At 43.0% G+C, this 24,223-nt stretch overlaps 4 protein-coding genes and 2 pseudogenes across 27 annotated transcripts in view; all 6 read left to right on the top strand.

The window, feature by feature from the left end:
• The window catches only part of LOC118111996 (protocadherin gamma-A4), a 268,356-nt gene that overhangs the window by 173,990 nt on the left and 70,143 nt on the right, over positions 1-24,223 (top strand). Inside the window, exon 1 of one of the 24 annotated variants that reach the window (XM_047340535.1) lies at positions 11,305-14,379. The exons of 22 other annotated variants lie outside the window; for them this stretch is intronic. In XM_047340535.1, coding sequence (XP_047196491.1) covers positions 11,980-14,379 — 2,400 coding nt within the window. In that variant the 5' untranslated portion in view covers positions 11,305-11,979. Of the gene's footprint in view, positions 1-11,304; positions 14,380-24,223 lie in introns of those variants that run through there. One more of the 24 variants, XM_047340531.1, reaches the window with a different exon arrangement.
• On the top strand, positions 34-3,906 carry LOC118112039 (protocadherin beta-16-like). Its single transcript, XM_035161013.2, has one exon. It carries the CDS (start codon positions 870-872, stop codon positions 3,261-3,263), a length of 2,394 nt encoding a protein of 797 aa, XP_035016904.2. The 5' UTR covers positions 34-869; the 3' UTR covers positions 3,264-3,906.
• On the top strand, positions 6,396-11,277 carry LOC124852070 (annotated as a pseudogene).
• On the top strand, positions 14,779-17,981 carry LOC118112029 (protocadherin gamma-A2-like). Its single transcript, XM_035161001.2, has one exon. The coding sequence runs from the start codon at positions 15,349-15,351 to the stop codon at positions 17,770-17,772; it is 2,424 nt and encodes an 807-aa protein (XP_035016892.2). The 5' UTR covers positions 14,779-15,348; the 3' UTR covers positions 17,773-17,981.
• On the top strand, positions 18,283-20,834 carry LOC118112022 (annotated as a pseudogene).
• On the top strand, positions 21,569-23,998 carry LOC118112032 (protocadherin beta-16-like). Its single transcript, XM_035161005.2, has one exon. The coding sequence runs from the start codon at positions 21,584-21,586 to the stop codon at positions 23,981-23,983; it is 2,400 nt and encodes a 799-aa protein (XP_035016896.2). The 5' UTR covers positions 21,569-21,583; the 3' UTR covers positions 23,984-23,998.

The following is a 24,223-nucleotide window of genomic DNA, read 5'->3' as shown; positions in this document are numbered from 1 at the left end:
CTCTCTCTCTCTCTCTCTCTCTCTCTCTCTCTCTCTCTCTCTATCTATCTATCTATCTATCTATCTATCTATCTATCTATCTATCTATGACCTGATGTAGGGTTATAGTGACGTTGAACTAAACTCTCCTCTATAGGTGATGTCCGTATTTAATGAGTAACATTGCTATCATCCATTGCTTTTAGTAAAGACATAAAACAAAACAAACAAACAAAAAACTTGCTTTAAGTCGTTTTAGTAGATTTTCTTGCGTGGTTTTATTTAGTTCAGCACCACGGACAGCGCTAGACGAACCACCATATATATGAGGTTGAGGCAGATTCTCGTGTATGGCATTTGTCATTCTGTTTTTCCATTGCTCTTTTGATGTTGACTCATACCTGAATTCACACACAACTGATTGAGACACTTTTGGTCATCATGGTGCAATGCTGTTTTGTTCATGCACAATCTCCTATCAGGAGTAATTTATGTCGGCTTTTATTTGAATCTACAGAATGCTACTGTGAGAAGTTCTGTGAATAGTATTTTTTAAAACTACAGTTCCTTATCTCCTTAATAGCCCCTATATTCTGCAGTTTCGTATTTTGCACTCTTGGCGACGCTGTTGGCCAGTGTGTGTTAGTGCCATTGCAGTTTTCAGCAGCACCTCCCAGATCATTTAGTTGCTGTGGGATGTAAGGACGGTACAACACAATATCTTAGTCATCGAGAAGAGTACACACGGACCAAAGAGTTGGAATAATTTACATGGACATTTTCACTGACGTTTTTTATTATCTCAATCCCGCTGTTTGTGGATTACTACTGCCTTTTCTGTGGATTATTTTCGGATTCGTTGTGACGGTGTAGCACCGTTGAAAGGGACAATGAGACGGCAAGTGCTATTGTTTCTCTCGACGCTCTCTCTCTGTTCCGTGCACGGGCAGGTCAGCTATTCTATCCCCGAGGAAATGTCGAAAGGCTCACTGGTCGGAAACATAGCACAAGATTTAGGTTTGGATTTAAAACGGCTGAAAACCGGAAAAGCTCGCTTGCATGTTGGAAACGGCGCCGAATATATCGAGCTGAATAAAGAAAGGGGCCTCCTTCTCATTCGGGAGAAAATAGACAGAGAGGCGTTATGCAAACAGACGAGTCCGTGCGCTTTACAGTTTCAAATTATTTTGGAGAACCCCATCGAGTTCTATCGTGTAACAGTAGAAATAACAGATATAAACGACAACGCTCCGATATTCAAAATGAACAGTATGTTATTTGAGATAAGTGAATCGGCTGTCAGGGGGGCAAAATTCGTATTAGAGAAAGCATTAGATACTGATGTTGGAGGAAATGGGCTCAAGAGCTACTCCCTTAATCCAACAGATAACTTCGTTTTAAAACTCAACGGAAACGCAGAGGGAGAAAAGGAGGTTGAGATGGTCTTGGAAAAACCTCTTGATCGTGAAAAACAAGAGCATCTGACTCTAACACTAACGGCCTTCGACGGAGGTGAACCTCAGCTGTCAGGGACAGTGAAAATTCACATAACTGTATTAGATGTGAATGACAATGCGCCCGTGTTTACGCAGTCAACCTATAAAGCGAATTTAATGGAAAGCACCCCGAAGGGAACTTCATTAATGACTGTAGAGGCTAGAGACGTAGATCAGGGCGCAAATGGTTTAATAACGTACTCCTTATCTAGTAACACTGAGGGGATTCTGGATTTATTTGAAATACACGGTGCAAGTGGTGAGGTACGTTTGATTGGAAAAGTAGATTATGAAACATCAAAACATTATCAGCTAAATGTTAAAGCAAGAGATCAAGGTGGGCTCACTGACTCCTGCAAAATACAATTTGACATAATTGATGTGAATGATAATGTTCCAATAATAGATTTGATGTCAACTACACAGTCTATACCGGAAGATTCTGCGATACAAACAGTTGTCGCTGTGATGAATGTGCATGATGCTGACTCGGATAATAACGGAGTGGTTAAATGTTTTCTTAGCGAGAATGTACCTTTAATCATTGAAAATGCATCAAATGGTTTTTATAGTATCGTCACAAACAGTGAATTAGACCGAGAGAGATCCTCAGAGTATAATATCACAGTGAGCTGCTCTGATGAGGGCGTGCCCTCCCTCTCCAGCAGCGTCACTCTCACCTTACAGATCTCTGACGTGAATGACAACGCGCCTGTCTTTGAGAGGAGCTCATATGAGGCCTACATTGTAGAAAACAACACACCAGGTCTCTCTGTATTCACAGTGAAAGCCAGAGACGCTGACTGGAACCAGAATGCCCGTGTTTCTTACATACTGGAGGACTCCTCTGTTAACGGAGTGCCAGTCTCCTCATATGTGTCCGTTAGTGCTGATAGTGGAGTCATCCATGCAGTGCGCTCTTTTGACTACGAGCAGATCAAAGATTTTCACTTCCGAGTCAAAGCTCAGGATGGAGGCTCTCCTCCACTGAGTAGCAACGTGACTGTGAAAATACTGATCCAGGACCAGAACGACAACCCCCCTCAGGTTCTGTACCCAGTCCAGACTGGTGGCTCTCTGGTGGCTGAACTGGTGCCTCGTTCAGCAGATGTGGACTATCTGGTCACTAAAGTGGTGGCTGTGGATGTGGACTCTGGACAGAATGCCTGGCTCTCCTATAAACTGCAGAAAGCCACAGACAGGGCGCTGTTTGAAGTGGGCTCACAGAATGGAGAAATAAGAACTATCCGCCAAGTCACTGATAAAGACGCAGTGAAACAAAGACTGAGTGTTATAGTGGAGGACAACGGGCAGCCCTCTCGTTCAGCGACAGTTGTTGTTAACGTGGCGGTGGCGGACAGCTTCCCTGAAGTGCTGTCGGAGTTCACTGACTTTACGCACGACAAGGAGTACAACGACAACCTGACTTTTTACTTAGTGTTGGCTCTGGCTGTAGTTTCCTTCCTCTTCATCACGTGTGTAGTGGTTATTATCTCAGTGAAAATCTACAGATGGAGACAGTCTCGCGTCCTGTTTCACTCCAATCTCCCTGTGATTCCATATTATCCACCACGTTACTCAGACACTTTGGGGACAGGGACTCTCCAGCACGTGTACAATTACGAGGTGTGCAGGACGACTGACTCCAGAAAGAGTGACTGTAAGTTCGGAGGAGCTGGTAGTCAGAACGTGCTGATAATGGACCCCAGTTCTACAGGCACGATGCAGCGGATACAGAGTGAAAAGAGCATCCTGGATGAACCAGACTCTCCTCTTGAGGTTAGTTAAATAGTCTTTCGTATTTGTGCTTTTGTATCGCTTTCTAAGCAGAGTTCCCTTGATTGTAAACGTTTTGCTTGGTATTCCAATATTTTCAGAACCATGGACAGCATCTATAGCCTAACTTAATGTTCAATCAATTAACTTTTTTTAAATGCACCTTTTGTGGGTCAAAGAATTATCATGACTCTTTTTGACGTAACACAATGTAAACAGGAATCTCATAACATTTTAATAGTGTAACTTGTATAAATTTCAGTGGCAAATGGTTTGGTATATGAGACAATATGCAAAAAGTACATTCCACAGTTTTTGCTACATAAAAACAAGTTAATCATTGCTTTGAGTGTTATCTACAGAGGTGTGGGTATGTTTTTATATCGCGTTTTTATTTATACTGAGTTTCATTCACATTCAGATATTTATACTGAACAACAGAAGTACATGTTGGAGTTCTGCAGTTTTATATTGTGAACTCTTAGGGCCGCTGTTCACCACAGTGTCGACGGCAGACAGTGGGGTTGTTACAGCACCTCCCATGTAGCATCGACATAATAAAGAAAGAGCGAGACGGGAAAGAAGGGACACTGGGCTCATGGAGAATATTTGATAAACGAATCGATCTTTCGTTCTTCTTTCTCTTGTGTGGATTATATTTGCGCTGGTTTAACGTTTCATACTGGATTCTGTAACAGTTTTCTGGGATATAAACAAACTCAACCTTTTGGAAGCATTTCGGAAAGAACAATGACGAGGCGAGTACTGCTGTTCATGTCTCTCCTCTCCGTTGGCACGGTGCTCGGGCAGGTCAGCTACACTATTCCTGAGGAAATGGCCAAAGGATCTTTAGTCGGCAATATAGCGCATGATTTAGGTTTACAAACCAAACGTCTGACATCTGGTAAAGCTCGAATTTATACCCGAGGCAGCGAAGAATACATCGAGCTGAACAGAGAAAGAGGAGTCCTCCTCGTCAAAGAGAGAATCGACAGAGAGGCGCTCTGCAAACAGACGACGCCGTGCGCTTTGCATTTTCAGATTATTTTAGAGAATCCTATGGAACTCTACACTGTCACAGTCCAGATCACAGATATCAATGATAATGCACCAACCTTTGAAAAGAATGAAATGAAATTTAAAATAAGCGAATCAGCGATCACGGGGGCAAAATTTGTGCTGGAAAGGGCTGTGGATCTCGACGTAGGAATCAACGATATTAAAAATTACGAATTAAAGCCTACAGATAATTTCGCCCTGAAAGTTCATAATAACGCTGATGGAAATAAAAACATCGAGATGATTCTACAGAAACCTTTAGACAGAGAGAAACAGGAGCAGATATCTCTCGTGTTAACGGCTGTAGATGGAGGAGAGCCGCAGATGTCAGGAACAATGATGATCGTTATTACAGTTTTAGACGCTAATGATAACGCCCCTGTTTTTACACAGTCCACATACAAAGCTACAGTTACTGAGAATTCACCTAAAGGAACAGTTGTAGCCACTGTTACAGCTACAGATGCAGATCAAGGTTCTAATGCTAAAATAACATATTCAATGACGAATACATTAGATGATATCAGGAAAGTATTTCTGGTGAATCTTGAAAACGGTGAAATTAGTTTAATTGGAAATATTGATTTTGAAGAGTCCCGAAACTATCAAATTAATTTACTCGCTAGTGACGAGGGAGGACTCACAGATTCATGTAAATTTATCGTCGATGTACAAGATGTAAATGACAACAAACCTGAAATTAACATATTGTCGAAATCAAATATGATTTCAGAGGATGCAAAACTTAATACAGCAGTGACAATGATAAACATAGAAGACAAAGACTCTGGAGAAAACGGAAATGTTCGATGTTTTATTGGAGAAAATGTACCATTCATTTTGAAAACATCAACAAATATTTTCTATAGCTTAGTGACAGACAGTGAATTAGACAGAGAGAGATCCTCTGAGTATAATATCACAGTGAGCTGCTCTGATGAGGGAGTGCCCTCCCTCTCCAGCAGCGTCACTCTCACCTTACAGATCTCTGACGTGAATGACAACGCGCCTGTCTTTGAGAGGAGCTCATATGAGGCCTACATTGTAGAAAACAACACACCAGGTCTCTCTGTATTCACAGTGAAAGCCAGAGACGCTGACTGGAACCAGAATGCCCGTGTTTCTTACATACTGGAGGACTCCTCTGTTAACGGAGTGCCAGTCTCCTCATATGTGTCCGTTAGTGCTGATAGTGGAGTCATCCATGCAGTGCGCTCTTTTGACTACGAGCAGATCAAAGATTTTCACTTCCGAGTCAAAGCTCAGGATGGAGGCTCTCCTCCACTCAGTAGTAACGTGACTGTGAAAATACTGATCCAGGACCAGAACGACAACCCCCCTCAGGTTCTGTACCCAGTCCAGACTGGTGGCTCTCTGGTGGCTGAACTGGTGCCTCGTTCAGCAGATGTGGGCTATCTGGTCACTAAAGTGGTGGCTGTGGATGTGGACTCTGGACAGAATGCCTGGCTCTCCTATAAACTGCAGAAAGCCACAGACAGGGCGCTGTTTGAAGTGGGCTCACAGAATGGAGAAATAAGAACTATCCGCCAAGTCACTGATAAAGACGCAGTGAAACAAAGACTGAGTGTTATAGTGGAGGACAACGGGCAGCCCTCTCGTTCAGCTACAGTCGTTGTTAACGTGGCGGTGGCGGACAGCTTCCTGAAGTGCTGTCGGAGTTCACTGACTTTACGCACGACAAGGAGTACAACGACAACCTGACTTTTTACTTGGTGTTGGCTCTGGCTGTAGTTTCCTTCCTCTTCATCACGTGTGTAGTGGTTATTATCTCAGTGAAAATCTACAGGTGGAGACAGTCTCGCGTCCTGTATCACTCCAATCTCCCTGTGATTCCATATTATCCACCACGTTACTCAGACACTTTGGGGACAGGGACTCTCCAACACGTGTACAATTACGAGGTGTGCAGGACGACTGACTCCAGAAAGAGTGACTGTAAGTTCAGCGGAGCTGGTAGTCAGAACATGCTGATAATGGACCCCAGTTCTACAGGGACGATGCAGCGGATACAGAGTGAAAAGAGCATCCTGGATGAAACAGACTCTCCTCTTGAGGTTGGTCTCAAGCACTAACACAAAATGTTGCATTTGCAGCACAGCTTGTTGTTTCTTTTCAGTAGTTTGCACCCAAAACTGGGGGATCTTGGAACTAATTACAATTGACTTATACTTCTTCCTGTTGTCATTTTCACTCTTACAATCAATCTTCTTTTGTGGTTTTAAAGCTACACCCTCAGTATCCACCTCTTCACATACTGTTTTATTGTTTGTTTATAGCAACATTACAGTTTTGACCCTGTGTGTCCTTGTCTTTACAATGTCAACCTTTGAAAGTCTTAAGGTGCTTGAGAACTACAGGGACTCATGTGGAAACTAATTTAAAAGTTGCATATACCACGCATAATTTCAAACTTAGATTTTTTTATATCAGCAATGTTGTAATCAGCTGCTATGCCTTATTGCACTAGAGTAAAAACTAGTGATAAATATCTAAGTGTTAAGGTTGTCTTTAGCTGTCGGGCAACTAAAATCTTTAAACATTGTGTTCAATACAAGTTTCAAGTCAGCTGGACTTGGTAAAAGCAACATATTGTCTGATAATCTACTGTCTCTACTTTTGGCAACACACAAGGCTTTGATTAGATAGACAATGGTGCTGAGCTTTAGATTGTGCTAACACATACTATTTCTGGAATTTACAGTTAACCTGCTTACTCATATCCACAAATAGTTAACTTTTCAAGTAACGTAATTTTTCGGTTAATGTCTTGTGTGCAAATTTGCTTTAGATGAAAATTGAGGTAAACTGAAAAATTGACCAGATACATTTTTTTAGCTGAGCTGTTCGTGTTGCTGACTTCTTCATCAGCTATTTCCACCCTATATATTATACATTCAGCACCAGGGCCGTGGACAGCACTTTCCATAGAGGGACAAAGCACCAAGATAATCGATGAAGAATTATTCCCAGTCAGTCCATCACTCCAAAACACATATCCACATTCTCATTTATTGGCAATTGTTGTGTTTCTAGAATCCCTTGGCATATAGGAAATATTCTATTTTGTAGCTAAAGACTGGGTGGATTAGGGGGCTGCTATGAGCTCTGAAATGAGCTGTGTTTTCTTGTTATTCGGACCATGAACACTTCCGAGCACAAGGTTGGCCTAGCTGTACTTGCATAGTGGAAAACATATTGTCTCAAGCAAAAATCTTGCTGTCTTTGTTGTCTGAAATATCCACCTGTTGTTGATAACATATTGGTCATGAGGGAGGACACAACCACATCATTAGATGCATATGTTGAGATTTGCTGCGATTACAGTCCTCCTATCTCTGATGATGTTAAGTATGTACAGTATGGGTCACAGAAACATAATAAGTCACTCCATCTGAATTCCTGCTCCATCTTTATTCAGAGAAGTGCGTGTTTGAAGGGATAGAGCTGTGGAAAGGAAACAAAATAGTTTAAAGATGTAGAACAAGAAATCACTTTGATTTACAGTCAAACTCTGTGTTCAGCAAGTGGCAAATAGTAAGTAATTAGTATACTGTCATTTTAAATGTTAGGAGGATCATGTAAAAAAAATTGTATTGCTGGGTACATATGGTGATAAGTTATCTTGTGCTTTATCTGTTTACCCAACAACAAGCTCAGCCAAACATGTTCAATTGCCTATAACCTATCAGCATGGTAAAGTTTTTGTCGTGGCTGAACAGCAGTAAATTCATTTTTATAATGTGCTGAAGTCTATAGGATGTTTCTTTCCCATGCTCAATTTATCATAACAGCAAAACATTTATTATTTAGAGATTTATGAACACACTTTACCAAGCTCTGATGGTGCCTTTTTTCCCCTGCAATTTCATGTAAAAAATAGTTACTCAAGTGAATTTGTTTAATATCTGACTTAGTTTAAAGGGTGACTGTTAATTATTCTATATTTCCAAGATAACCTTTTAGGATTTAACTGTTTCTGATTAACTAAACATACTTTTATCTTCTACTAAATAACTTAAAGGAAAAAAAGTACATTGCTACTACAACAACTGCACTCTCAACCCAGTTATGTCTACATGATGTAATTTGCCTTTAAGTATCATTTCACTTGAGTAAAGTGATTATACAACCCCCCCTGTAAAGTGAAGCGTTGCTCGGGAATCAAACAGAGTGGTGTGATCTATTTGTTTTATAAAGACTGCGAGTCCTATGTATTTCCTGATACTGAGCGTCCTATACTGCACATTGCAGTTTCCTGCAGTGCAAGTCTTTGGACTCTCAGGGCCGCTGTTGACCAGCGCAGAAGCTTCTCCTTTCATTTTGTGACATGAAACTGAGACAGAGACGCACACAGCACACTGGCGTCGTTGCAGAAACCCGGACTTATCGGCGTTGCGAGTCGTTTTTCTCGGATTCAGAAAAAAAAACGCGGATTTTATCAATCTCCCTCTCACACGCTTTGTGATTGAGGAACATTTGAGGCTTTGTGGAATACAGTACCGTTTACATCTGCAGGACTCGTCGAAGATAAAATGTGGGAGAGAACAATGAGACGGCAAGTACTGTTGTTTGTCTCGCTCTTTTCCCTCAGCTCAGTCTTCGGGCAGGTCACCTACTCCGTTCCAGAGGAGATGACAAAGGGCTCTCTAGTTGGTAACATAGCGCAGGATTTAGGCTTGGACGTAAAAAGACTGAAGTCGGGCAAAGCTCGCATTTATACGGAGGACAATGCAGACTACATCGAGCTGAATAAAGACAGAGGAGCCCTGCTTGTGAAGGAGAGGATCGACAGAGAGGCGCTGTGCGGGCAGACAACACCTTGTGCATTACATCTTCAAATTACACTGGAGGACCCTATTGAATTCTTTTCTGTTACAGTTGAAATTAATGATATTAACGATAATGCACCGAGCTTCAAAAAGGAGGAGAGGAAATTTAGGATCAGTGAGTCTGCTGTTATTGGAGCGAAATTTGTACTCGAGAGAGCCGTGGATCTAGATGTGGGTGTTAACGGATTGCAGGGTTATTCGCTAAAACCTACAGACAATTTTCAACTAAAACTTCACAATCAGCAAGATGGTAGTAAAATAGTGGAAATGATTTTGAAAAAACAACTAGATAGAGAAGCGCAAGAGCATCTCTCCTTGACGCTCACAGCTACTGATGGGGGTGGTCCTCAGCTGTCGGGAACAATGCGAATAGAAATTTCAGTGCTAGACGCTAATGACAATGCCCCAGTTTTTACGCAGGAAATATATAAGGCAACCGTTGTGGAGACTGCTCCTAAAGGTACCGTTTTGAGTACAGTTAGTGCTGTAGATGCAGACGAAGGTTCCAATGGAAAAGTGTCGTATTCAATAACAAACACGTTAGGTGATGGCCCTGTCATGTTTAAAATTGACGAAGACAGTGGTGTTGTAGCTTTAGCCGGAAGCCTGGATTATGAAAAAGCACAGCACTATGAAATACACGTACAAGCAAGTGATGATGGAGGACTAACAGATTCATGTAAGATTATTGTTGACGTTACAGATACGAACGACAATCACCCCTCAATTAATGTAATGTCTAAGACGAATTCGATATCAGAAAATACCAGGCCAGGAACTGTAGTAACTATATTTAATGTTCAAGATCCTGACTCTGGAGAAAATGGAAAAGTCTCATGCAATATCGAAGAGCACATGCCATTTCTGATGAAAACAACGTCGAAAAAATTCTTTAGCCTCGTGACAGACAGTGAATTAGACCGAGAGAGATCCTCAGAGTATAATATCACAGTGAGCTGCTCTGATGAGGGAGTGCCCTCCCTCTCCAGCAGCATCACTCTCACCTTACAGATCTCTGACGTGAATGACAACGCGCCTGTCTTTGAGAGGAGCTCATATGAGGCCTACATTGTAGAAAACAACACACCAGGTCTCTCTGTATTCACAGTGAAAGCCAGAGACGCTGACTGGAAGCAGAATGCCCGTGTTTCTTACATACTGGAGGACTCCTCTGTTAACGGAGTGCCAGTCTCCTCATACGTGTCCGTTAGTGCTGATAGTGGAGTCATCCATGCAGTGCGCTCTTTTGACTACGAGCAGATCAAAGATTTTCACTTCCGAGTCAAAGCTCAGGATGGAGGCTCTCCTCCACTCAGTAGCAACGTGACTGTGAAAATACTGATCCAGGACCAGAACGACAACCCCCCTCAGGTTCTGTACCCAGTCCAGACTGGTGGCTCTCTGGTGGCTGAACTGGTGCCTCGTTCAGCAGATGTGGGCTATCTGGTCACTAAAGTGGTGGCTGTTGATGTGGACTCTGGACAGAATGCCTGGCTCTCCTATAAACTGCAGAAAGCCACAGACAGGGCGCTGTTTGAAGTGGGCTCACAGAATGGAGAAATAAGAACTATCCGCCAAGTCACTGATAAAGACGCAGTGAAACAAAGACTGAGTGTTATAGTGGAGGACAACGGGCAGCCCTCTCGTTCAGCTACAGTCGTTGTTAACGTGGCGGTGGCGGACAGCTTCCCGGAAGTGCTGTCGGAGTTCACTGACTTTACGCACGACAAGGAGTACAACGACAACCTGACTTTTTACTTAGTGTTGGCTCTGGCTGTAGTTTCCTTCCTCTTCATCACGTGTGTAGTGGTTATTATCTCAGTGAAAATCTACAGATGGAGACAGTCTCGCGTCCTGTATCACTCCAACCTCCTGTGATTCCATATTATCCACCACGTTACTCAGACACTTTGGGGACAGGGACTCTCCAGCACGTGTACAATTACGAGGTGTGCAGGACGACTGACTCCAGAAAGAGTGACTGTAAGTTCGGCGGAGCTGGTAGTCAGAACGTGCTGATAATGGACCCCAGTTCTACAGGGACGATGCAGCGGATACAGAGTGAAAAGAGCATCCTGGATGAACCAGACTCTCCTCTGGAGGTTAGAAAACTTTAACATTCATACATTTTCTATTAATAATTCAAATGTAAGGGTATTAATGCACTATGTTTATAATCAGTAGTTTTCAGTGGGAGACAATATATATAAATGTCTCAGTTTCTCTGTAAAGCCCCACCATTCCTGTTCAGCACCATGGAGAGCGACACTCAACACCAGTGAATACGTTGCCCATGTATCTTTGGTCTTGGCTTCATTTGTTTATATATATTATGAAAGTAACGTTCTTCAGTTACATAAAACAACTCTTTTCTGATTACAACACTTAATATGATATAAACAACACTTATCAAGTGTGACCATCAAAGTATTTATTTGAGAATATTAAAGTAGTTATTTAAGAGTTCAATTTACTCCGTTTTTTTCTCGCTCGTTTGACAGTGTGACTTTGGACTTTATTTATTCATATTACATGTAATTTGCTCAGTCAACTCAAAGGGTCGCTGTTGGCAAACGAGTTGCTGTATAACTACATGTTATTTGTGTCTGTGTCCTGCCTCTTCGAGTCGATACGTTGGGCACAATCAGAGAAAGGCAGAGTGAACAGTCTGCGCTCATAAAACGCCTTGACAAAGGTTTTACCGGACACATTGCTGAGCTTTGCATAGCTGGATTTTGGACGTATTCCTCTTTTTGTCACTAACTTCACATCGACTGCAACGGAGACGTTTTTCTTTTAATGATACAGGAAACGAATCGATGTCGGAAAGAACAATGAGACGGCAAGTACTGTTGTTTCTCTCGGTGCTCTGTCTCAGCTACGTGGTCGGGCAGGTCAGCTACTCCATCCCCGAAGAAATGGCCAAAGGCTCTGTGGTTGGTAACATAGCGCACGATTTAGGTTTAGATCTTAAAAGGTTAAAATCAGGCAAAGCTCGGGTGTATACGGGCGGCGGTGCACAGTACATCGGGCTGAATAAAGAACGGGGAGTCCTCCTTATACAAGAGAGGATAGACAGAGAGGCTTTATGTGGAGAGACGACGCCTTGTGCTTTACATTTCCAGTTAATTCTGGAAAATCCAATGGAGTTGTTCCGTGTTACTGTGGAGATTACAGATATAAACGACAATACTCCTAGTTTTACAAACGCAGAAAAACGCTTTGAAATCAGCGAGTCCGCCGTTATAGGATCGAAATTCGTATTACAGAAAGCTATTGATTCCGACATCGGTATTAATGGCTTACAACATTACGCACTTACTCCAACAGATAACTTTGCATTGAAACTAGAAAACCAGGCAGACGGGAGTAAAAAGGCAGAGATGGTGCTGCAGAAGCCTCTGGATCGAGAAAAGCAGAATCACATTTCGTTGTTACTCACTGCAATAGATGGAGGAGAGCCGCAGATGTCAGGGACAATGCAGATATTTATCAACGTATTGGATGTTAACGACAACGCACCCACATTCGCTAAACCGCTGTACAGAGCAAAAATACTCGAGAATTCTCCGAAAGGCACCAGCGTAACGACTGTCAGTGCCTCTGATAAAGATATTGGCTCGAACGGAGAATTATCATATCTGATATCTCCCAGCAAACGGCTTTTATATGAATTATTTAAGATTGACTCGAAAAGTGGTGAAATTGTCCTAATCGGTGAAATAGATTATGAAAAAGCAAATGTTTATCAGATCGATATTGAGGTTACAGACAGCGGGGGACTCTCTGATTCCACGAAGGTGATAGTGGACGTTATTGATATAAATGACAATAATCCTCACATAAACATTGTTTCTCAATCTGAATCTGTTCTTGAGGACTCGCCTCCAAACACTGTAATTGCAATGTTGAGCATAAGTGACCCAGATTCGGAGAATAATGGAAAGGTGCAGTGTAACATAGACAATAACATTCCTTTCAAAATACAAACAACACTAAATGGATTTTATACCTTGATTACAGAGGTCGCTTTAGACAGAGAGCTCGCTTCTCGATATAATATCACAGTGACCTGCTCTGATGAGGGAGTGCCCTCCCTCTCCAGCAGCGTCACTCTCACCTTACAGGTCTCTGACGTAAATGACAACGCGCCTGTCTTTGAGAGGAGCATATATGAGGCCTACATTGTAGAAAACAACACACCAGGTCTCTCTGTATTCACAGTGAAAGCCAGAGACGCTGACTGGAACCAGAATGCCCGTGTTTCTTACATACTGGAGGACTCCTCTGTTAACGGAGTGCCAGTCTCCTCATACGTGTCCGTTAGTGCTGATAGTGGAGTCATCCATGCAGTGCGCTCTTTTGACTACGAGCAGATCAAAGATTTTCACCTCCGAGTCAAAGCTCAGGATGGAGGCTCTCCTCCACTCAGCAGCAACGTGACTGTGAAAATACTGATCCAGGACCAGAACGACAACCCCCCTCAGGTTCTGTACCCAGTCCAGACTGGTGGCTCTCTGGTGGCTGAACTGGTGCCTCGTTCAGCAGACGTGGGCTATCTGGTCACTAAAGTGGTGGCTGTTGATGTGGACTCTGGACAGAATGCCTGGCTCTCCTATAAACTGCAGAAAGCCACAGACAGGGCGCTGTTTGAAGTGGGCTCACAGAATGGAGAAATAAGAACTATCCGCCAAGTCACTGATAAAGATGCTGTGAAACAAAGACTGAGTGTTATAGTGGAGGACAACGGGCAGCCCTCTCGTTCAGCTACAGTCGTTGTTAACGTGGCGGTGGCGGACAGCTTCCCTGAAGTGCTGTCGGAGTTCACTGACTTTACGCACGACAAGGAGTACAACGACAACCTGACTTTTTACTTAGTGTTGGCTCTGGCTGTAGTTTCCTTCCTCTTCATCACGTGTGTAGTGGTTATTATCTCAGTGAAAATCTACAGATGGAGACAGTCTCGCGTCCTGTATCACTCCAATCTCCCTGTGATTCCATATTATCCACCACGTTACTCAGACACTTTGGGGACAGGGACTCTCCAGCACGTGTACAATTACGAGGTGTGCAGGACGACTGACTCCAGAAAGAGTGACTGTAAGTTCGGCGGAGCTGGTAGTCAGAACGTGCTGATAATGGACCCCAGTTCTACAGGGACGATGCAGCGGATACAGATTGAAAAAAACATCCTTGACGAACCAGACTCTCCTCTAGAGGTTAGTTAAATAGGGCTCAACTGTAACTTTAACGTGTTTGCATTTTTTTGTACTTACTATTATCTTATACTGGGCGCTGAATGTAGTCAGCACCATGGACAGAGACATTGTTATCCCCTCTAAGCTTTTCTTATTTTTCCATTGGCACGTGTGTTTGCAAGCACATGTGTGTTTTTATATGCAGTGGGTTTGGTGTTTGTCCACCATTTCCTTGATATAGTGCTTGGAATGATTGTTACTTCATATTAACTTTGTTGAATACTGATAACCTAATATTTTACGGTTAACCCACCAGCTGTTTATGTAATACAACCCTTAGCCTTTATTCTATCTATCTATCTATCTATCTATCTATCTCTATCTACACATCTACACATCTACACATTGTTACATCCATACATCTAAATACACACAGCTATACATGCAAATAAACATACATACATACAGTACATGCAGTTCATTCATACATACTCTATATCATACAATTATTTGACCCTCAATCATTGGTGATAGATATTGTGTGAGTTTAACTTTCTATCGTACATTATAATCACTGAATATTATTTATTTTACCCTGAGCCATATGGAAATTAGGTCTTTGGTGTTTATTTCTGGCTATTAGATTCCTCTCTCCTGGAACATATACAAAGGTATCCTCTCCAGTACAGAGTTTTTATTTTTTGCCCAGGATTTGTCTGTAGTTCATTACAGTGTACTCTTAGGGCCGCTGTTGACCAGCGTGTTGATGTTTTCCAGCAGATTTAAAGAGAAACGTCCCCCATCACGATGATATCAGACAGAGAAAGAAAGGCAGGGTTATAACGTCGACGCACACTAAAAAGGACAACAGTGCAGTGGCTCTTTTTTAACCGATGTGGATTAATATTGTTTGACTTCTGGATTTCTAATGGACTTTACATTTTCTGCCTTTTTGGGACACAATTCATCGTAGTAAATTGCGCGAGGACAATGTCGGGCAGAACAATGAGACGGCAAGTACTGTGGTTTTTCCTGGTCCTTTATGTCAGTTCAGGACTCGGCCAAGTCAGCTACTCCATCCCTGAGGAAATGCCGAGTGGCTCTTTAGTCGGTAATATAGCTCAGGATTTGGGTTTAGATGTAAAACGACTGAAATCAGGCAAAGCTCGTGTTTATACGGGGGACAGTGCGGGGTACATCCAGCTGAACAAGGAACGAGGAGTCCTCCTTGTCAAAGACAGAATCGACAGAGAAGCGATCTGCAGACAAACGACGCCCTGTGCTTTACATTTTCAGATTATTTTAGAGAACCCGATGGAGTTCTACAGCGTCACTGTCGAAATAACAGACATAAATGATAATCCGCCCACATTTGAAAAAAACGAAGTCAGTTTCAAGATCAGCGAATCTGCTGTTATTGGAGCTAAATTTGTTTTAGATAGAGCAATAGATCTTGATGTCGGCAAAAATGGTCTTCAGAAATACGAGCTTAAGCCCACGGATAATTTTGTTCTTAAACGGGACAGTCATGGTGACGGAACAGAAAAGACAGAAATGATTTTACAGAAGCCTCTCGACAGAGAAAAGGAGGAGTTGGTGTCTTTGGTTTTAACAGCCTTTGATGGAGGAGACCCGCAGATGTCGGGAACTATTCGCATTTCCATCACAGTTTTAGATGCCAATGATAATGCTCCTGTTTTTTCACAGTCCACCTACACAGCCACTGTTTTTGAAAATGCCCCAGAAGGGACAGCTGTCACCAGCGTGACTGCAACAGATGCAGACCACGGAGCGAATGGTCAGATAAAATATTCAATCGCCAACAGTTTAGATCAAGCTCATGCATTGTTTCAGATAAACGAAGACAGTGGTGAAATTAGGTTGATTGGAAATATCGATTATGAAACTGCGCGGAATTACCATATCAACATACGTGCAAGTGATGATGGTGGACTTACAGATTCATGTAAAGTCATTGTTGAAGTAGTGGATATGAACGACAACAAACCAACTATTAATATAATGTCGAAGTCAAATGTGATATCTGAACACTCTAAACCGAAAACTGTTGTAGCGATGATGAACGTTCAAGACCCGGATTCAAATGAAAACGGTAAAGTTAACTGTTTTATCAACGATAACACTCCATTGACCATAATGTCGACATCAAATAAATTCTATAGTTTAGTGACAGACAATGAATTAGACCGAGAGAGATCCTCTGAGTATAATATCACAGTGACCTGCTCTGATGAGGGAGTGCCCTCCCTCTCCAGCAGCGTCACTCTCACCTTACAAATCTCTGACGTGAATGACAACGCGCCTGTCTTTGAGAGGAGCTCATATGAGGCCTACATTGTAGAAAACAACACACCAGGTCTCTCTGTATTCACAGTGAAAGCCAGAGACGCTGACTGGAACCAGAATGCCCGTGTTTCTTACATACTGGAGGACTCCTCTGTTAACGGAGTGCCAGTCTCCTCATATGTGTCCGTTAGTGCTGATAGTGGAGTCATCCATGCAGTGCGCTCTTTTGACTACGAGCAGATCAAAGATTTTCACTTCCGAGTCAAAGCTCAGGATGGAGGCTCTCCTCCACTCAGTAGCAACGTGACTGTGAAAATACTGATCCAGGACCAGAACGACAACCCCCCTCAGGTTCTGTACCCAGTCCAGACTGGTGGCTCTCTGGTGGCTGAACTGGTGCCTCGTTCAGCAGATGTGGGCTATCTGGTCACTAAAGTGGTGGCTGTTGATGTGGACTCTGGACAGAATGCCTGGCTCTCCTATAAACTGCAGAAAGCCACCGACAGGGCGCTGTTTGAAGTGGGCTCACAGAATGGAGAAATAAGAACTATCCGTCAAGTCACTGATAAAGACGCAGTGAAACAAAGACTGACTGTTATAGTGGAGGACAACGGGCAGCCCTCTCGTTCAGCTACAGTCGTTGTTAACGTGGCGGTGGCGGACAGCTTCCCTGAAGTGCTGTCGGAGTTCACTGACTTTACGCACGACAAGGAGTACAACGACAACCTGACTTTTTACTTAGTGTTGGCTCTGGCTGTAGTTTCCTTCCTCTTCATCACGTGTGTAGTGGTTATTATCTCAGTGAAAATCTACAGATGGAGACAGTCCCGCGTCCTGTTTCACTCCAATCTCCCTGTGATTCCATATTATCCACCACGTTACTCAGACACTTTGGGGACAGGGACTCTCCAACACGTGTACAATTACGAGGTGTGCAGGACGACTGACTCCAGAAAGAGTGACTGTAAGTTCAGCGGAGCTGGTAGTCAGAACGTGCTGATAATGGACCCCAGTTCTACAGGGACGATGCAGCGGATACAGAGTGAAAAGAGCATCCTGGATGAACCAGACTCTCCTCTAGAGGTTAGACTGCAAAGTTTATACTGAATACTTACATTTTTGTATTTTTAAGTGACCATTATTTCTTGTTTCTATTTCATATAAAACGTGTTTTTTTTCTTATTATTTGTTTGGATGACAAAGAGCTCCAGTAAATAGAAACGATATTTTGTTCCTTGCACTCATTTGAATCTCATTGAAGTTTCAACCACTATTAATAATATTCTGTAAATAAGTAAATAATATTTTCTAGGACTTAAAAGGATTTTGCCGACACCAGCCCATTAGTCTTCTTCTCTCTACTACTAATACTATTACTAATAATAATAATAATAATAATAATAATAATAATAATAATATGCTCACTTATATTTAGTTTTTTGCATAACTCGCAACATTCTCGTCCCCCTTACCCCACCATTTGCTGTTTGGTGAATTGAACAGAAAGGGCCGCTATTGGCCAGAGTGTGGCAGTCTTAGATAGGGCTAGTAACTGTACCTCCCCCTTCGACTGTGACATGTTAGACAATAAAACAGGCACCAATCCCCTGCCTTCATTTAAGCAGAAAACTGCTCACGGACATGGAAAGCGGATATTTGTGTTCATAATCTCTTGGAAATACAATCGGACATTTTAAGGATATTCCTATGGATTACAATTGTATTAAAAGGACACAGGAATACTCCGACAAAATAATGTTACGGCAAGTACTGTTGTTCATCTTGGCGCTGTCTGTATCCTCGGTGTTCGGGCAGGTCAGCTACTCCATTCCCGAGGAAATGGAGAAAGGTTCATTAGTGTGTAATGTCGCTCAGGATTTAGGTGTGGATATGAAACGGCTCAAATCAGGCAGAGCTCGTATTCATTCGGGAGACAGTGCAGAATATATCGAGCTGAACAGAGAGAGGGGAGTCCTCGTCATCAAAGAGAGAATAGACAGAGAGACGTTGTGCGGAGAGACGACGCCTTGTGCTGTACATCTGCAGATGATTCTGGAAAACCCGATGGAATTGTTCCGCATAACGATTGAAATCACAGACATTAACGACAACGCTCCCAGCTTTGCATCGAGCGAGAAACGATTTGAAATCAGCGAGTCGGCGGTTATCGGGTCTAAATTTGTGCTGGAGAAAGCCATCGATGCTGATATAGGTGAAAATAGTCTCCAAAGCTATTCGCTCAATCCAACCAACAATTTCGCATTGAAACTAGAGAATCAAGCAGACGGAAGTAAAAAGGTAGAGATGGTGCTACAGAAGCCACTCGACCGAGAGCAGCAGGAGCAGATATCACTGCTATTAACGGCTCTAGATGGTGGAAAGCCGCGTATGTCTGGAACAATGCAGATAATTGTGAACGTGTTAGATGTAAACGACAACGCACCGGTCTTTACTAAGTCTGTATACAAGGCAACTATAACCGAGAATTCCCCGCGAGGCACCAGTGTCATTACTGTCAGTGCATCTGACAAAGACGGGGGCTCAAATGCAGTAATTTCATACGCAATTTCAAATAGCAGGCGTCGTTTATCTGATCTGTTTCAGATTAATAGAAAAACCGGAGAGGTCATTTTGATCGGTGAAATTGATTATGAAAAAAACAAGCTCTTCCAAATTGATATCGAGGCTATAGATAACGGTGGACTCTCTGATTCCAGTAAGATCCTAATTGATGTTATTGATATCAATGACAACAGCCCTCAGTTAAAAATACTGTCTAAATCAGACACCATTTTAGAAGATTCTCCTGACAATACTGTCATCGCTATGCTGAGCGTGAATGACCCTGATTCTGAGAGGAATGGAGAGGTGAAGTGTAATATTAATGATGACATTCCTTTTAAAATACATAACACAATGAGTGGATTTTATAGTTTAGTGTCAGAGGTAGCTTTGGATAGAGAAGCCGCGTCCCAATATAATATTACAGTGAGCTGCTCTGATGAGGGAGTGCCCTCCCTCTCCAGCAGCGTCACTCTCACCTTACAGATCTCTGACGTGAATGACAACGCGCCTGTCTTTGAGAGGAGCTCATATGAGGCCTACATTGTAGAAAACAACACACCAGGTCTCTCTGTATTCACAGTGAAAGCCAGAGACGCTGACTGGAACCAGAATGCCCGTGTTTCTTACATACTGGAGGACTCCTCTGTTAACGGAGTGCCAGTCTCCTCATATGTGTCCGTTAGTGCTGATAGTGGAGTCATCCATGCAGTGCGCTCTTTTGACTACGAGCAGATCAAAGATTTTCACTTCCGAGTCAAAGCTCAGGATGGAGGCTCTCCTCCACTCAGTAGCAACGTGACTGTGAAAATACTGATCCAGGACCAGAACGACAACCCCCCTCAGGTTCTGTACCCAGTGCAGACTGGTGGCTCTCTGGTGGCTGAACTGGTGCCTCGTTCAGCAGATGTGGGCTATCTGGTCACTAAAGTGGTAGCTGTTGATGTGGACTCTGGACAGAATGCCTGGCTCTCCTATAAACTGCAGAAAGCCACAGACAGGGCGCTGTTTGAAGTGGGCTCACAGAATGGAGAAATAAGAACTGTCCGTCAAATCACTGATAAAGACGCAGTGAAACAAAGACTGAGTGTTATAGTGGAGGACAACGGGCAGCCCTCTCGTTCAGCTACAGTCGTTGTTAACGTGGCGGTAGCGGACAGCTTCCTGAAGTGCTGTCGGAGTTCACTGACTTTACGCACGACAAGGAGTACAACGACAACCTGACTTTTACTTAGTGTTGGCTCTGGCTGTAGTTTCCTTCCTCTTCATCACGTGTGTAGTGGTTATTATCTCAGTGAAAATCTACAGATGGAGACAGTCTCGCGTCCTGTTTCACTCCAATCTCCCTGTGATTCCATATTATCCACCACGTTACTCAGACACTTTGGGGACAGGGACTCTCCAACACGTGTACAATTATGAGGTGTGCAGGACGACTGACTCCAGAAAGAGTGACTGTAAGTTCGGAGGAGCTGGTAGTCAGAACGTGCTGATAATGGACCCCAGTTCTACAGGGACGATGCAGCGGATACAGAGTGAAAAGAGCATCCTGGATGAACCAGACTCTCCTCTAGAGGTTAGTTAAAAAGGGCTCAATTGTCACTGTAAGGGTTTTCCATTCTCTTAGTTTGTTTTGTACCATTCTGTCAGTACCATGGACAGAGGTGCCACACTCTCCTCTGTAGGTTGGTAATTAGGGGTTAAGTTAATTGCTTTCACGCCATTTAAAACTGTTTAGTTTGTTACAAGGCATCATGTTGGCTACATTTCAGTACCTTGGACAGCGACCACAAAAGCACAGCTCCTTTTTTTACTCTCCTCCTCCATGTGTTTTTCTGTAGTAGCCTCTCCGGTATTTATAACAGTTTTATAACACATTACTAATCATTCATATTCATATCATAGTAATCAAGTATTTTGAGATTCTTACTTTATTTTGAAAATAATAATACTACTAATTGTGGTAATTTACACATATGTGAGCTTTCAGTGTTTTTTTCTCTTACTGTTGCATTTAAAAAAATACATGGCGTTATTGTTGCTTTTCTTATGTACTTTCACAATTTGAACTCACTGGGCCGCTGTTGCCCAGCGTGTAGCGGTGGAGCATTGCTTTTGGAAGATATCCTCCCCGCCATCATTCTGGCACAATACTGAGGCTCAGGCTCAGATGTACAATTCCCTTCTCGGAGATCAGACCCTACGATCCACAGGCATCACCAACCTGGATTATATTTTTCTGCTGTATGGACTAAAACCAAATTCTCTTCAGTTTTTGTTTACATGGGTGGAATCTTACTGCTAAAACGGAATAACACGCTCTATCTGTTGTGCTACAGAGGTATCGGCCAGAACAATGAAACGGCAAGTACTGTTGTTGATCTCCATCTTTTGCCTGCGTCCTGTGCGCGGACAGGTCAGCTACTCAATTCCGGAGGAAATGGCAAAAGCCTCTTTGGTCGGTAACATTGCACAAGATCTAGGTTTAGACGTCAAACGGCTGCGGTCCGGTAAAGCTCGTATTTACACGGGAGACAGCGCTCAGTACATCGAGCTGAATAGAGACAGGGGAGTCCTCCTCGTTAAAGAAAAAATAGACCGTGAAGCGCTCTGCAGACAGACAACGCCTTGCGCTCTGCATTTTCAAATTACGTTGGAGAACCCATTAGAATTATTCCCGGTTACTGTAGAAATCACTGACATTAATGACAACGCTCCACTTTTTCAAAAGGAGGAGAGGAGATTTGAAATAAGCGAGTCTGCCGTCATCGGCTCTAAGTTCTTGCTAGAGAAAGCGATTGACCCCGATATCGGAGTAAATGGTCTTCAGAGATACACTCTAAAGCCGAGTGAGAATTTTGCGCTTAAACTGCATTCTCAGTTCGATGGAAGCAATAAGGTAGAAATGGTTTTACAGAAGCCTTTGGACCGAGAGAAACAAGAGCACATATCGTTAGTGTTGACTGCGGAGGACGGAGGAGAACCACAGAGGACAGGAACAATGCAGATTCACGTGACTGTGTTGGATGTAAACGACAATGCCCCTGTCTTCGGTAAACAGGTTTACAAAGCAAGTATTACAGAAAACTCCGCAATAGGAACCCTCGTTACTAAGGTCAGTGCTTCAGATGCAGACAAAGGCTCAAACGGCGAGGTTACATACGCCATAGGGAATAGCATGGATACCGTTTCAAAATTATTTCACATTAATAGTCACGGTGAGGTGATACTAGATGGTGCAATAGACTATGAAAAAGAAAAACATTATCACATCGACATAGAAGCGGTCGATCAGGGCGGACTCTCAGATTCAAGTAAGATAATTATTGATGTAATTGACGTGAACGACAATAGCCCTATTGTAAATATGATATCAACATCAGGCTCAGTACCGGAGGACTCGGCCCAAAAAACTGTAATAGCTCTGATGAGTGTAAATGACCCTGATTCTGACACTAATGGCAAAGTCCAATGTGTTATAAATGAAAACATGCCATTTGAAATTAAATTTACCTCTAATAATTTCTATAGCCTGCTAACAGACAGTGAATTAGACCGAGAGAGAAACTCTGAGTATAATATCACAGTGACCTGCTCTGATGAGGGAGTGCCCTCCCTCTCCAGCAGCGTCACTCTCACCTTACAGATCTCTGACGTGAATGACAACGCGCCTGTCTTTGAGAGGAGCTCATATGAGGCCTACATTGTAGAAAACAACACACCAGGTCTCTCTGTATTCACAGTGAAAGCCAGAGACGCTGACTGGAACCAGAATGCCCGTGTTTCTTACATACTGGAGGACTCCTCTGTTAACGGAGTGCCAGTCTCCTCATATGTGTCCGTTAGTGCTGATAGTGGAGTCATCCATGCAGTGCGCTCTTTTGACTACGAGCAGATCAGAGATTTTCACTTCCGAGTCAAAGCTCAGGATGGAGGCTCTCCTCCACTCAGTAGTAACGTGACTGTGAAAATACTGATCCAGGACCAGAACGACAACCCCCCTCAGGTTCTGTACCCAGTCCAGACTGGTGGCTCTCTGGTGGCTGAACTGGTGCCTCGTTCAGCAGATGTGGGCTATCTGGTCACTAAAGTGGTGGCTGTTGATGTGGACTCTGGACAGAATGCCTGGCTCTCCTATAAACTGCAGAAAGCCACAGACAGGGCGCTGTTTGAAGTGGGCTCACAGAATGGAGAAATAAGAACTATCCGCCAAGTCACTGATAAAGACGCAGTGAAACAAAGACTGAGTGTTATAGTGGAGGACAACGGGCAGCCCTCTCGTTCAGCTACAGTCGTTGTTAACGTGGCGGTGGCGGACAGCTTCCCGGAAGTGCTGTCGGAGTTCACTGACTTTACGCACGACAAGGAGTACAACGACAACCTGACTTTTTACTTAGTGTTGGCTCTGGCTGTAGTTTCCTTCCTCTTCATCACGTGTGTAGTGGTTATTATCTCAGTGAAAATCTACAGATGGAGACAGTCTCGCGTCCTGTATCACTCCAATCTCCCTGTGATTCCATATTATCCACCACGTTACTCAGACACTTTGGGGACAGGGACTCTCCAACACGTGTACAATTACGAGGTGTGCAGGACGACTGACTCCAGAAAGAGTGACTGTAAGTTCGGCGGAGCTGGTAGTCAGAACGTGCTGATAATGGACCCCAGTTCTACAGGGACGATGCAGCGGATACAGAGTGAAAAGAGCATCCTGGATGAACCAGACTCTCCTCTAGAGGTTAGACCGATACATTAAAGTAGTTCTTATTATTTTGCATTTGTATGTGTGTAGTTACCACTCCATGCATAAAATTCATGTACACAAGTAAAATTTCCGTGATCACTTTCAGCACCAGAGACAGTTTTTAGAAGAAAAAAAACATTCTTGATTACTATTTCTACACATATATCTTATACATTCTACTAATTGCATTTGTGATAAATTGCAGCAACTTTGTTCTAACAAGTTAATAAATGCCATTTAATCTTATTATCA

This window comes from Hippoglossus stenolepis, chromosome 7 (assembly GCF_022539355.2).
Source record: "Hippoglossus stenolepis isolate QCI-W04-F060 chromosome 7, HSTE1.2, whole genome shotgun sequence".
NCBI classification, from domain to species: Eukaryota; Metazoa; Chordata; class Actinopteri; order Pleuronectiformes; family Pleuronectidae; genus Hippoglossus; species Hippoglossus stenolepis.
The sequence above is the reverse complement of the archived record's forward strand: the minus strand, read 5'-3'. Positions and strand labels throughout refer to the sequence as shown.

Bases quoted from the DNA above. Each gene is read 5' to 3' on its own strand.
- LOC118112039 (XM_035161013.2), top strand. From the start codon at position 870: ATGAGACGGCAAGTGCTATTGTTTCTCTCGACGCTCTCTCTCTGTTCC.
- LOC118112029 (XM_035161001.2), top strand. From the start codon at position 15,349: ATGTCGGGCAGAACAATGAGACGGCAAGTACTGTGGTTTTTCCTGGTC.
- LOC118112032 (XM_035161005.2), top strand. From the start codon at position 21,584: ATGAAACGGCAAGTACTGTTGTTGATCTCCATCTTTTGCCTGCGTCCT.